General features: G+C 36.4%; 1 protein-coding gene across 1 annotated transcript in view; it reads right to left on the bottom strand.

Moving 5' to 3' along the window:
• The window catches only part of LOC133652606 (breakpoint cluster region protein-like), a 133,722-nt gene that overhangs the window by 50,546 nt on the left and 68,101 nt on the right, over window positions 1–15,075 (bottom strand). The window contains exons 7-9 of the mRNA XM_062051549.1: window positions 2,137–2,244; window positions 1,759–1,819; window positions 1,608–1,660 (exon numbers count right to left, since the gene is read on the bottom strand). Coding sequence (XP_061907533.1) covers window positions 1,608–1,660; window positions 1,759–1,819; window positions 2,137–2,244 — 222 coding nt within the window. The remainder of the gene's footprint in view (window positions 1–1,607; window positions 1,661–1,758; window positions 1,820–2,136; window positions 2,245–15,075) is intronic.

Raw genomic sequence — 15,075 nt, 5'->3', positions numbered from 1 at the left:
CCATTAGAACACTGGAGTGATAGTTGCTGGAAATGGGCCTCTATACACCTATGTAGATATTGCACCAAAAACCAGACATTTGCAGCTAGAATAGTCATTTACCACATTAGCAATGTATAGAGTGTATTTCTTTCAAGTTAAGACTAGTTTAAAGTTATCTTCATTGAAAAGTACAGTGCTTTACCTTCAAAAATAAGGACATTTCAATGTGACCCCAAACTTTTGAACGGTAGTGTATAAGTATATATTATATACTGTATATAAAATATGTAAATATTACATATATGTAGGGATGATGTTTGATAAGAAATGATCGAGTTCGAGCCATTATCGAATCCTCTTATCGAACCGATTCCTTATCGATTCTCTTATCGAATCCAGATAGGTTGTTGTATATGGAAAAAAACACAATATTTGGTTTAACAAAAGCTCACTTTTACTTTATAAGAATAAAATAAAATAAATAAATAAATATTGACTGTTACCGCCCTAAAAAAATAAAATAAATAAATATTGACTGTTGTTACCCAAAGTATATTAAGTGAGATTTTTCAGAAAAACAAATATATACAGTAACACAAAAACAACCTGTCTCTGTGATCACTATAGGTGAATAGCCATGCCTTGAGGCGTTTTTTCCGGTCCATTATTTTTGCTGCTTGTGTGACATCACAGGAAATGACGTAGCTCCGTCTAATGACGGAGCTACGTCATTCCCTGTGATGTCCCACAGGGCATTTCTTGTGGGACGGGATTCGTTCCCAGGGATTCGAATAAAGAACCAACTCTTTTTCTTTACTATAGTGGTCTCGATAACGGGAACCGCCTCTCGAAAAGGGATTAGAGTCCATGGAATCGGTTCTTTTCTTATCGAACGCTTCTTTTCTTATCGAACAACCGGGAGAACCGGTTTCGAACATCATCCCTACATATGTTATATTTTATATTGCTACTATGGTACATTTTTAGTCTACTTAATACCTGCATTATCCTTCCATCCTTACCCTTTCCATCCTATGAAACTGAGCTACTTTGTGGAACAATTTCCCTTGTGGATCAATAAAGTTTGTCTAAGTCTGCACTAACTAAATAAAGCTTTCAGAAAAATTGATTAGATAAACAATATTTAACTGAGAGCACTTATTAGTACATTTGTGTCACAAAATGATTATGCTTTGACTTGCAGTAGAATCCTGGTCAAAATTGTCCAGTAATGTATTTTAACAATTAATGTACATTTTTGTATTAAATTTTTTTAAAAATATTTTTTAACTAGTATACTGATACAACTTGTGCTTCACTTTATGTTGATGGTATATACTGTATATATAATGTGTTTAAAAGATTGTACAGTTACATTTTTTGTTTACACTAATTCAAGGGTCAGAGCTACTGGAGCCATTTTTAGGTTTTATTTTATAAGATATTTTTTCAAGAACCACAATTGATAAACAGTCATGATGGATTATTGGTATTTTATTGTATTCTGGTGTGTTAAAAAAGAACAACAGAGTACACCGAACCGAACAGTAAAACTGTGTCAAAGATCCGAACTGTGGATTTTGTGAACCGGTCCCCCCCCAGCCCCACTTTGCAGGTCGACTTACATGCAAAACTAGTGTGCTGCGGGTCACTCGGTCCACAGGCTTGTAAAGAAGAGCTGTAGAGGGGAAGGAATCAGCTCAAAACTAGTCATGGCTCAAAAACCTCTACTAATAATGACCATGTCCACCCTTCATTTCTGCACTCCATACTCACTCTCCAGGGATTTCTTCTCTGATTGATCTTTGCAGTCCTTTGTGCATTTGACTTTGAGATTCTGTTAGGAAGACAAAATAAGTCAATAACATCATAGTCACCATCAGACCCTCTGTGCGTGGTGCTCCAGACTATAATTGATAGCCGTGGTCTGACACAAATAATAAATTAAAAACTTTGATTGATTGATTGATTGATTTGACTGTCCGCATTGCACAATGGTGCAATTAAAACAATTAATACCACTACAAAGAGCTTTGTCTCTCTTTACAAAGTGCGGGGTCATTAAAAAACTGCTCTGTCATCACTTGTCCCGAGCAGCTGGACCGCATCAAACACTTGGCTGCAGTCCCTGCTGTGTGTAGCATGATTACATACCTCAGATATCTGGGCAAAATGTGTGTTTGCCTGGCAGCACTTGTCTGCCGTCTCCACAGCAACCTCATAGTTATCCACAAAGGCCCGGTACACTCCGAGCTGGCTGGCCTGCAAGAATACAAATCAAGACCAAAAAAAAATTACCAACCAGACTTAACTAAACAAATAGGTAAGAGGCTTCTTTCAGATAATCCCTGCAGTGGTTGGTGCAGTGGGTACCTTCCAATTTCTTTACCAACCATGACAAGGCATGATCTACTGTGTGAAATATGTTACCGTGTTGCAAACTAATTGGTCTGTATCAAAGCACAGAAAACTACAACTAATGATTAGAACTTCCCAGCGCAACTTGGACGGCTAGGGGGTTCCACATCATTTAGTTAAATGAAAAGGCCAACAAAAATGTACAATACAGCTACGTCTAATACTTTGGTAGTTAAGAGGCTGTTAAAAACAAATTTTTTCTTAAGATAACCTTGTAAAAGTGGGACTAAAGTACTGCGATGGCAAAAAGGTCATGTGTTCTTCTGGTAAGCAGGTGTGGTACTGTATAGCTTAAAATAAATATTTGTCCACTGAACTGTTATAAATGGGCTAGTTATCATTACGTATATGTATTGTTGCATTTGAACAATTGTATTGTTGATAATAAAGGAAAAGTATTGGTATTGTTTATTATCAATAGCACGATTTCTATTGGTATTCATATTGCTCCATTTTTAGTGTAATAATGCTCATTGTCATTTCTGTATTATTTTCGCTAACTGCTTATTTGCTATTACTTTTACCATCATATTTGTACATGTCGTATTTGCTGATGTTGCTCTGTTGTTGTTGTTGTTGTTGTTGTTGTGTTTGCTGTTGTTGTTTTTGTCTCTCTGTCTAATCCCCCTCTTGTCCCCACAATTCCCCCCTCTGTCTTCCTTTTTTTCTCTTTCCCCTCCTGCTCCGGCCCGGCTGCACCAAATGATAATATAAATACATTTAATAAAGTCAAAATACAAATAAGGCAACAAGAGAAGTATCCTACACTTCTCTTTTGTAAAGTAAATCTGAACAGCCGATATGGGCATCTACATCTACTATATGATTTGCCTGAGAAGCTGGGCAGGACAAAAAAAATAAAAAATAAAAAAATAAAAAATAAATTAAAAAAAATAATTTAAAAAAATAAATAAATAAATGGATTTTCTCAATAATTCCACACATTTTTTAACATTAAAATAAGTAAAAAGCACAATCTAATACAGGGCAGAAATTGTAGCCTCCTTCACAAACTGGATTGCGTGGCACGTGCCCGTTACTGTTTCCCAGTATGTAGCCAATATAACGTTTGCAGAAAGATTCATTACACATATATAGGCCTGATCTACTAAGGTCCAAATAACACTTGCTAAATAGCGTATGCAAACTATAAAATTGTTGCAAGTGATTTAAAGAACACTGCGTAAAAGCACAAATGCAAAAGTAGTGCACAACACCCCATTTAAATGAGGATGTTGCGTGTACTACAGGCTGTCACAATAAAGACACTAATTTTACTGCACACCCAATGCATCATATGCTTTAACACAGGGGTCCCCAACTTTTCGACTCGGGGGCCGCATTGGGTTAAAACAATTTGGCCGGGGGCCGGCTGTATATATATATATCAATCAATCAATTATTTATTTATTTCGTACTTGGATGTGTACATTTCAACAACATTTCAACAATCTCACATACCTTACTGCATTCAATACACAGCCATGTCGAAAAGGAACAGGATGAAGAAAATCTTATATTTCCTGCCCCTTCGCACAAAAGAAACATTTTCTTGGTATTTCTTTGCCGGTAGTGCATTAGAACATCCAATGCAACAAATCAATACAAAACAATATATCACATATGCACACACAGGCACCCACACCCACACGCACCCACCCACCAGGGGCGTAGACTCTAGAGTAGTAAAAAAGGCTACAGGACATGTATGACCCAGTTGACAAGAAAAGTTATTGTTGCCTAAAAACTACAAGTTTGTACCCCTACCCAGTGCACACACTCATAGAAATTAATAGAACAAACAATCAATGAAAAGAATAAACAAGCAAGATAAGTTGAACAAAAAATAAATAAACAAAACAAAAACTGAAAAAATAAGGCAATCACTCAAACCAAACAAACTGAAAAAGAACAAGGCAATCATCCAAACCAAACAAACTGAAAAAGAATAAGGTAATCATTCAAACCAAACAAAACTGAATAGAACAAGGCTATCATAACAAGGTATCATTCAAACCGAACAAAGCTAAGAACAATGTGATCATTCAACCAAGGATCCATAGTGCATGTCGATAAAGAAAAAAAAAAAAAAAAAAAAAAAAAAAAAAATGAAAGGAAAGCTAGACTATACAATACCTACAGTCATGTAGGATAATGTAAGCGTTGTTTTTTTTTGTGTGTTTATTATTATTTTTATTTTTTATTTTTATTTTTTTCCCCTTATTTTTCCCTTTGCGTCCCTTTTGTCAGTGCTCATATAACATCATAGTTCTGTTTTTAAAGACTTTTTTTAATTGAAATGTGTTTTTACATTGCTTTATTTCATTATGGAGAGAGTTCCAGAGTTTTACTCCCACCACTGATGTACACATTTGTTTTGATGTTGTTCGTGCAAGCTGATGCTTAAAGTGCCCTTTCCTTCTTCCTTCTTTTTCTATTAAAGTGAAATTTTTTTGTAGATTTGTTGGTAGCTCTTGACTACTAGCCCTGAACATAACCAATAATGTCTGCTGCTCAACTAGTTCATAAAATTTGTAAAGTCCTGAGCTAATAAATAATCAATTTGTGTGCTCTCTATAACCTGTTTTGTGTATGATTCTGATCGCTCTCTTCTGAAGGAGGTACAGTGGCTTTGTGTTACTCTTATATGTACTACCCCATATTTCCACACAATAATTGATATAAGGCAGTACAAGTGCACAATACAGTGTACGCATTGCTTTATAATCTAATACATCTTTTACCTTATTTAATATAAATATACTTTTAGCCATCTTTTTTCTAACATGTGAGATATGCGATTTCCAACTAATATTATCATCTAAAATCACTCCCAAAAATCTAATCTCAGAGACTTTTTCAATGCTTGTTCCAGCTATTGACAGTACAATATTTTCAGGCTTTTTTCTCTTACTAAAAATCATGAACTTAGTTTTTTTCAAATTCAATGATAATTTGTTAACGTCAAACCATTTTTTGAGTTTGACCATTTCCTGTTCCATACTCTTTAGTAATTCATTTAAGTCATGTCCAGAGCTGTAAAAGTTGGTATCGTCAGCAAATAATACAAAATTGAGTAATTTTGACACATCACAGATATCATTTATGTATAAAATAAATAGTTTCGGTCCCAGAACAGACCCTTGTGGAATTCCACACTTAATACTCATATTTTCAGATGTATTAGCAGCATATTGTACATATTGTTGTCTGTTATTCAAGTAGCTATTTAACCAATCTAAAACTATTCCTCTCACACCGTATGAATGTAATTTGGATAAAAGGATAGAGTGATCGATTGTGTCAAACGCTTTCTTAAGGTCTATAAACACCCCTACTGTGTATTTCTTACTATCGGTGGCTGTTGTTATGTCCTCAATTATGTTCATCACAGCAGAGGCAGTAGATCTGTTTGAACGAAATCCATACTGGCTCTCGCTCAACAACTTGTTTTTTTCAATAAAATGGTCTAATTTTTGTACAAATATTTTTTCAAGCACCTTAGAGAATTGGGACAGAAGTGATACCGGTCTGTAATTAGTAAACATGTGCTTATCCCCATCTTTAAAGAGTGGAATAACCTTTGCTACCTTCATTCTATCTGGGAAGGTCCCTGTATTGAAAGAGAGATTGAAGATATAGCAGAGAGGCTCAATGATGCAGTCAATTGTCTTTTTTACAATTATCATATCTAACCCATCATCGTCTGTTGATGTTTTGTTCTTTAATTTATTTACAATTGTTATAATTTCATTTTCACTGACTTCTCCCAAAAACATTGACTTAAGTACTCTGCCTCCACCTCCCAACCCATTCTGAAATGACCCATCATCATGTTTTTCTATATTTTCTGCTAGTTTTGGACCTACGTTTACAAAAAATGAGTTAAACTCATTTGCCACTTCGTCCATATTTTTTATTATCTTTTCTTCTTTTACAAAGTGGTTTGGCGGGCTGATAGGTCCCGGTGTGCTTCCCATCACCTTTTTCAATATGTTCCATGTTCCTTTGATATTGGCTTTATTTTTTTCTAACAAGTTACTATAATAGTCTTTTTTGGCTTGTCTCATTATTGTTGTCAACCTGTTTTTATAAACCTTATATTTAATTTCTGCTGCATTTGTCCTAGATTTTAAAAATACCTTGTAAAGTCTATTTTTCTTTTTACATGCATTCTGTAGTCCCCTTGTGATCCAAGGAGTTTCACTGTAATTGTCCTTTTGTTTATATAGCATATTTGGGCAGTGTTTTTCATACAGTGATAAATATATATTTAAAAAAGCTTCATATGCATCATTTACCTCTCCTACATATACCTCCATCCAATCCCTTTCAAGAAGGTCGCTTCTAAACATGTCAATTGTCGCTTCGGTTCTTAATCTTTTCCTTACATATTTGTGGGCTGTTTCTTCTCTCTCCCTGTTGACTTGACAGTCCCCCTCATTGATTTGGCACTCATAAGTAAAAAATACAGGTAGATGGTCGCTGATATCATTAACTACCAATCCACTCTTGATTTTGTTTTTTTCTACAACATTTATAAAGATATGATCAATCAGTGTGGCGCACGTTGTTGTTATTCGACTTGGTTTGGTGATCAACGGATATAATCCTTTACTATACAGTATCTCTAGATATTCGCTTGTTGATGTATTTCTAGGAGCGCTCAGCAAATCAATATTTAGATCCCCACACATGACATATGTTTTCTTTTCATTTAGATGGCACAGTATTTCTTCAAGTTTATCATTAAATTCATCTACTCTGGACCTCGGTGCCCTATATACACACGTAACGATGACATTTCTCTTCCTTTCCATCTCAATCTCCACAGTTATACATTCAAGCAAATCATCAATAACCATCGTCATACGTTCTACTGCTTTGCATTTCAAGTCACGGTGGACAAGCAGGGCCACGCCCCCTCCCCTTTTATTTATTCTATTACTGTGATGCAGCTCATAATTATCGATGGAGAAGTCGATACCTCTCTCCTCATCCATCCATGTTTCTGTCAGAGCTATTATTTTGAATTTACTTTTCAAGTTACTCAGATACTCTTTGATTTTATTAAAATTTGCATATGCGCTTCTACAGTTGAAGTGTATTAGAGAAAAGTTATTGTCTAGACTAACACTATCATTAAGCTGTTCCTCTGTATAGTAATCACACAAGGAATTAATTGAGTTGAACAGATGTTTATCTGGGTCAACTTGACATTCAAAGTCATGCAATTTGTAATCTATATATTCAGATCCTGACGGATGATTTTCAGTTGTCTCAGCCATTATGGGTTGATGTTATATTGCCAGTGCACAGTAATAGAATAATTGATATGCTCATAATATAATAAATATACTCATGACATAATAAATATGCTGATGTTGTATTTCCAATGCTAAACTCATGACATAATAAATATGCTGATGTTATATTCCCAATGCTAAACTCATGACATAATAAATATGCTGATGTTATATTCCCAATGCTAAACTCATGACATACTGAATAGGCTGATGTTATATTCCCAATGCTAAACTCATGACATAATAAATATGCTGATGTTATATTCCCAATGCTAAACTCATGACATAATAAATATGCTGATGTTATATTCCCAATGCTAAACTCATGACATAATAAATATGCTGATGTTATATTCCCAATGCTAAACTCATGACATAATACATATGCTGATGTTATATTCCCAATGCTAAACTCATGACATAATAAATATGCTGATGTTATATTCTCAATGCTAAACTCATGACATAATAAATATGCTGATGTTATATTCCCAATGCTAAACTCATGACATAATAAATATGCTGATGTTATATTCCCAAAGCTAAACATGATCATAGTTGTCATATAGAAATAGCATGACGTCATAGTATAGTATATAAATATAATGATTGATATAGTATAGGCATAGTATTTGTGGTTGTAGGATGGCATCATGGTGGTTAACATGGATGTACTGTAGTTGTGCCACTCATACCTTCCCAGGCTGCGGTCCCCCCTTAGCCTGATTACTTGGATCCAGTGTCCATGTCCATGCCCATAAGTCCCCAATCCCGCACCGTCCACGGTATACCCTATCGGATTCTTCCACACCCTCACGACCACCGAATGACATCTCCTGTGTAGATTGACGCTAGTGTTCATATTTCCATACGAGGAGCATAACTCCACGGTGCACATTACACACGCATACTCACACAGCACAGCCACATTCATACCGGTATATACACACTCACTCCAGACACACAAACGCAAAAATAGCAGCATAAATGAGTAAAAATAACAAGTCCAAAACAGTTCCAGCGTCCAGTACAAAATATGTTCCAGTCCAGAAAAGAGCATCGGACCTGCATGACTCAGTATGTTAAACGGCCGACAGATCACGCACCAGTGAGGTGTGGAGAGAAATGTGTCCCAAAAACAGTTCACAAAAATCTGTGACTCAGCTTGGCAAAAAACGCATAGGCCTACTAAAAAAACGTTCAAAAAAGTTATTGACACAGAGGAACCAGTGTGAAAGCATTCGTGCAGCTCGTGTCCATGGGGCTTTGTAAAAAATAAAGTTAGCCTACCGTCTTGTTCAGAGAGGATCCATGCTAGAAACACCAAAATATTGGGAGATGGTAAAAAGGGAGAGATTGAAAGTAGCAGTGCTAATCCCCTCTTCTGCTCACAGTCACACCACTGAGCCCAGGCAAACCAGACAGACGGAGACATAGTCATTTATAAGGGTCGAGGTCTTTTAACTCGCGTATCATGATCACCTTCTCTGCTTCACCATTCAACTTAATGAGCACCTTACAATCTCTGGTCCACGTAGCTTTGATCTTGTCGTCCTTTCGCAGTATGCGTGCCTCTTTGGCTATTTCGGCGTTCTTTGATGTGAGATGTTCATTGATGTACACGTTGGTTCCTTTGAGCAACTTTCCCTGCCTTAGCAGGTTCGTTTTATGTTTGCGATTCACGAACCTCATGATGATGGCGGGTTTGAGCGTTCGGTCCTTTCTCGGAAGAAGGTGACAAGCTGAGATGTTGTTCTTGTCGAAATTAATGTTCATGCTGTTCAGGAAGTTAGCAACCTGGGATTCCAGCGATAGCTGTTCTTCCTCGCTGGGTTCCCCATTGTTCCCCGCCGCGGCAGCTGCAGCATAAGACCTCGGTTTCACATCAATTCCGCTGATTATCACATCTTCCTTCCTTGTAAAAAGCTCCAGGTCCTGGACTCTTTTCTCCTGTTCATGGACTATCTTTTCGAACTTCTCCAGACTGTCCACCTTTGTTTGTAGTGTTTTTATCGTTAGGGAGCTCTCTTCAATCTTTTTCCTGAGCCCCTGCACCTCGGTTAAGAGGTCCACGAGTTGGTTTTGTTTGGTCGATATTTCGCGGACTTCTCTCGCCAAACTCTCCAGCGTTTTGTTTATTTCTCTAATGTTCTTCTCCATCCTGTTTTTTCAGTTTAAAGAGTGGTTAAAAGGGTAGTTTTACTAACAAATAGAGCAGCCGAGAGGCTGCTAATCTCAGGGCGCCGCCATCTTATATATATATATTGTATATATATATATATTTATATAGACAGCAGTGACGTGCGGTGAAGTTCATGGCTGGTGAGGCACTGACTTCCTCACAGTCAGATTTACAAACATATGAACCCTAAAGAGTATTTTGTTCACCATTTGATTGGCAGCAGTTAAAGGGTTATGTTTAAAAGCTCATACCAGAATTCTTCCCTGCTTGGCACTCAGCATCAAGGGTTGGAATTGGGGGTTAAATCACCAAAAATTATTCCCGGGCGCGGCGCCGCTGCTGCCCACTGCTGCCCACTGCTCCCCTCACCTCCCAGGGGGTGAACAAGGGGATGGGTCAAATGCAGAGGACACATTTCATTACACCTAGTGTGTGTGTGACAATCATTGGTACTTTAACTTAACTTTAACTTTACACATACAAACTGTAGCACACAAAAAAAGCACATTTAATAAAAAAAACGTTATTATGGTCTTACCTTTACTTATAAATGAAGTCCATGCGCCGCTGTTGTGCTGGATTAATGCACCCCCGCCGTAGAATGCACCCCCTGACGCTAGTGTTGTATCAACTAAAGCCCACACTTAAACTTTCCACGTGCAAGATTGAATCTATTTAAAAAAACATTTTAATAAGAAGCCAAAAAGTGCAAAAACAATAATGTTCGTGTTGGAGGAGTTGTGAATGAATGAAATATGAAATCCGTGCTGCAGTCTGCAGGTGTACCTAATGTTGTGGCCCTGCAGTCATTCACAACTCCTCCAACACAAACATTATTGTTTTTGCACTTTTTGGCTTCTTATTAAATAACTTCGTTAAATAGATTCAATCTTGCACGTGGAAAGTTTAAGTGTGGGCTTTAGTTGATATAACACTCCCGTCAGGGGGTGCATTCTACGGCGGGGGTGCATTCTCTACCACCAGGAGGCGGGATTACTGCAAGCCTCAGCCAGTGCGTCTTTTGCAGCCGTTTTATGATTGCTCAGCACAAAAAATACTTACACACATACAGTTGTTGACAAAATACACTGTACATTATATACCTCAGCTAACTAAACTATGGAAATGTATAATATAGATCAGGGGTCACCAACGCGGTGCCCGCGGGCACCAGGTAGCCCGTAAGGACCAGATGAGTAGCCCGCTTGCCTGTTCTAAAAAGAGCTCAAATAGCAGCACTTACCAGTGAGCTGCCTCTATATTTTAAATTTTATTTATTTACTAGCAAGCTGGTCTCGCTTTGCCCAACATTTTTAATTCTAAGAGAGACAAAACTCAAATAGAATTTGAAAATCCAAGAAAATATTTTAAAGACTTGGTCTTCACTTGTTTAAATAAATTCATTATTTGTTTTACTTTGCTTCTTATAACTTTCAGAAAGACAATTTTAGAGAAAAAATACAACCTTAAAAAAGATTTTAGGATTTTTAAACACATATACCTTTTTACCTTTTAAATTCCTTCCTCTTCTTTCCTGACAATTTAAATCAATGTTCGAGTAAATTTATTTTTTTTATTGTAAAGAATAATAAATACATTTTAATTTAATTCTTCATTTTAGCTTCTGTTTTTTCGACGAAGAATATTTGTGAAATATTTCTTCAAACTTATTATGATTAAAATTCAAAAAAATTATTCTGGCAAATCTAGAAAATCTGTAGAATCAAATTTAAATGTTATTTCAAAGTCTTTTGAATTTCTTTTAAAAATTTTGTTTTGGAAAATCTAGAAGAAATAATGATTTGTCTTTGTTAGAAATATAGCTTGGTCCAATTTGTTATATATTCTAACAAAGTGCAGATTGGATTTTAACCTATTTAAAACATGTCAAAAAAATTCTCAAATTAATCTTAATCAGGAAAAATTACTAATGATGTTCCATAAATTATTTTTTTAATTTTTTCAAAAAGATTCGAATTAGCTAGTTCAGGGGTCACCAACGCGGTGCCCGCGGGCACCAGGTCGCCCGTAAGGACCAGATGAGTCGCCCGCGGGCCTGTTCTAAAAAAAAAAAAAAAAAAAATGTAAAAAAAAAAAAAAAAAATTTTTTATTTTTTTTTTTAAAATTAAATCTACATAGAAAAAACACAAGATACACTTTCAATCAGTGCATCAACCCAAATAACCTCCCCCATGCACACTCATCCACACAAAAGGGGTTATTTCTTTCTGCTACCAATATTCTGGTTCCCACAACATAGACAACACATCTGCAAGGGACACAGTCCCTGAAGCACACATGATTGCATAGGCTGCTGGTCCACTAACATTTTCATTAATTACTATTTTTTATGTAATTATTTTTATATTGTTTTACTTTCTTTTTTATCCAAGAAAATGTTTTTTATTTATTTATCTTATTTTATTTTATTTTTAAAAAAAAGGGCCTTATCTTCAACAGACCAGGTTGTCAATGAAATTAGATTTTTTTAAAGGGTTTTTTAAACCAGGCCCAGTCCAGATAATGTCCAAGTCGGACTCAGCAACACACACCTTCATTCATGTACACAGAAATAAAATTAGGGAACACAACAGATTGCATATAATTTATAAACAAAACACTTTGCATTCCATTCGAAAGGACGTTCCCTTTAGATTTCCGATCCTTAACATTTTACATTTATCATAATTAAGCTTAAGGCCAGATTGCTGTGAAAATATGTCCAAAAGATTAAGAAGGTTCCGCAAACAATGAGGAAAAATCTTATCTTTGTGAATCAGCCTTTTCTGACATGAACTTCATCAAGAACAAACACAGAACACGCCTCACTGATGCACATCTGCAAGACTCACTCAGAGTTGCAGTGTCAAGTTACACACCAGAGTACAACACACTAGTTAACAGCATGCAATGCCAGGCTTCCCACTAACTGACAAAGAAACAGATAACAGATTTGGTGTCCAGTTCAAAGTGTGACATGATTTAAAAATTTGAGAGTTTACTTTTGTATTTTACATGAGTTATTATTTGTACAAACATGGTGCAAAGTAATTCATGATTTCTTAAAAAATGTTAGTGGCTAGCTAGTTAAAATGGGATATTGTGATTTCACAAGACTGTCTTAGAAGTGATCATTTGAAAATGTTAAATTTGAAAAATGTGCACTTATAGAGAAATTATAAAAATAAAGTGTTGCAAATTGATATTTATCTGTTTCTATATATATTTATTGTGAGAAATCATTAAGATGATCAGTGTTTCCACAAAGATAAATATCATTAATTATTAATAATAACAGAGTTAAAGGTAAATTGAGCAAATTGGCTACTTCTGGCAATTTATTTAAGTGTGTATCTATCTGGTAGCCCTTCGCATTAATCAGTACCCAAGAAGTAGCCCTTGGTTTCAAAAAGGTTGGTGACCCCTGAGCTAGTTTCTCTCTTCTTTTTTTCGGTTGAATTTTAAAGAGTCGAAATTGAAGATAAACTACGTTTCAAAATTTAATTGTCATTTTGTTCGTGTTTTCTCCTCTTTTAAACCGTTCAATTATGTGTAAATATCATTAATTATTAATAATAACATAGAGTTAAAGGTAAATTGAGCAAATTGGCTATTTCTGGCAATTTATTTAAGTGTGTATCAAACTGGTAGCCCTTCGCATTAATCAGTACCCAAGAAGTAGCTCTTGGTTTCAAAAAGGTTGGTGACCCCTGATATAGATCATATAGCAATACGGTCTCACTGCACAGCAGGCCAGCAGCTAGCCGAGTCCGCAATCCATGTTGAGGCACAACGCAGTGACGTGCCTCAACTGGCTGCTGATCACCGCACCGTCTCTTCTCAGTATTTGAACGGCAAATATGAAAATTCAGCGGTTTTGAACAAAAATAATCTAAAACTGGTGAAGTTAAATGAAAAATAACTGTATAGTATAATCACTGGATACATATACCGGTAACAATTTAATTTTTTTTTAATTTTTTTTTCTTTCTATGATGGCACGTGAGGCCCCGCCTCACCTGCCTCCACTTATGATGGCACGTGAGGCCCCGCCTCACCTGCCTCCACTGACTGCACGTCACTGATAGACAGACAGACAGACAGACAGACAGACAGACAGACAGACAGACAGACAGACAGATAGACAGATAGACAGATAGATAGATAGATAGATAGATAGATAGATAGATAGATAGAATTGATGTCAAACAGTGTATAAAAATAAACGTCCTTTTCCTTTAACAGCATATGACCAGCACTGGAAATGGCTGTGTCACGTATGCTGTGCTCTGGCTGCATTCACCGTTACAAGTGGAACGAAAGCAAGCCATTCGTCACGTGTCTATATATAAATCCACGTATGAATGTGTTTCATCTTTTTCCAACACTGAACAAGCTCCTATCCAGATTCCTCCTATAGAATGTTTTTGTTCTCCTTTACTGTGTGTCATGTGGCGAGGCCAGGCTTTTTATGGGGCCAAGAGATGACTCCAGGCAGTCTGCTCAAATGTGCACGGCAAAACATGTACACAAAGAGTTTAATCCTGTTCCCTGAAAGTCTCTTTTAAAGGCTTACTGAAATGAATTTTTTTTATTTAAACGGGGATAGCAGATCCATTCTATGTGTCATACTTGATCATTTTGCGATATTGCCATATTTTTGCTGAAAGGATTTAGTAGAGAACAACGACGATAAAGTTAGCAACTTTTGGTCTCTGATAAAAAAAAGCCTTGCCTGTACCGGAAGTAGCGTGCAACACCGGAGGAAGGACTGCTCATATTTTCCTATTGTTTACACCAGCAGCGAGAGAGATTCGGACCGAGAAAGCGACGATTACCCCATTAATTTGAGCGAGGATGAAAGATTTGTGGATGAGGAACGTAAAAGTGAAGGACTAGCGTGCAGTGCAGAACGTATCTTTTTTCGCTCTGACCGTAACTGAGGTACAAACTGGCTCATTGGATTCCACACTCTCTCCTTTTTCTATTGTGGATCACGGATTTGTATTTTAAACCACCTCGGATACTATATCCTCTTGAAAATGAGAGTCGAGAACGCGAAATGGACATTCACAGTGACTTTTATCTCCACGACAATACATCGGTGACGCACTTTAGCTACTGAGCTAACGTGATAGCATCGGGCTTTACTGCGTATAGAAACAAAACAAATAAGTCCCTGACTG

Source organism: Entelurus aequoreus, linkage group LG06 (assembly GCF_033978785.1).
Source record: "Entelurus aequoreus isolate RoL-2023_Sb linkage group LG06, RoL_Eaeq_v1.1, whole genome shotgun sequence".
In the NCBI taxonomy this organism is placed as follows: Eukaryota; Metazoa; Chordata; class Actinopteri; order Syngnathiformes; family Syngnathidae; genus Entelurus; species Entelurus aequoreus.
The sequence above is the reverse complement of the archived record's forward strand: the minus strand, read 5'-3'. Positions and strand labels throughout refer to the sequence as shown.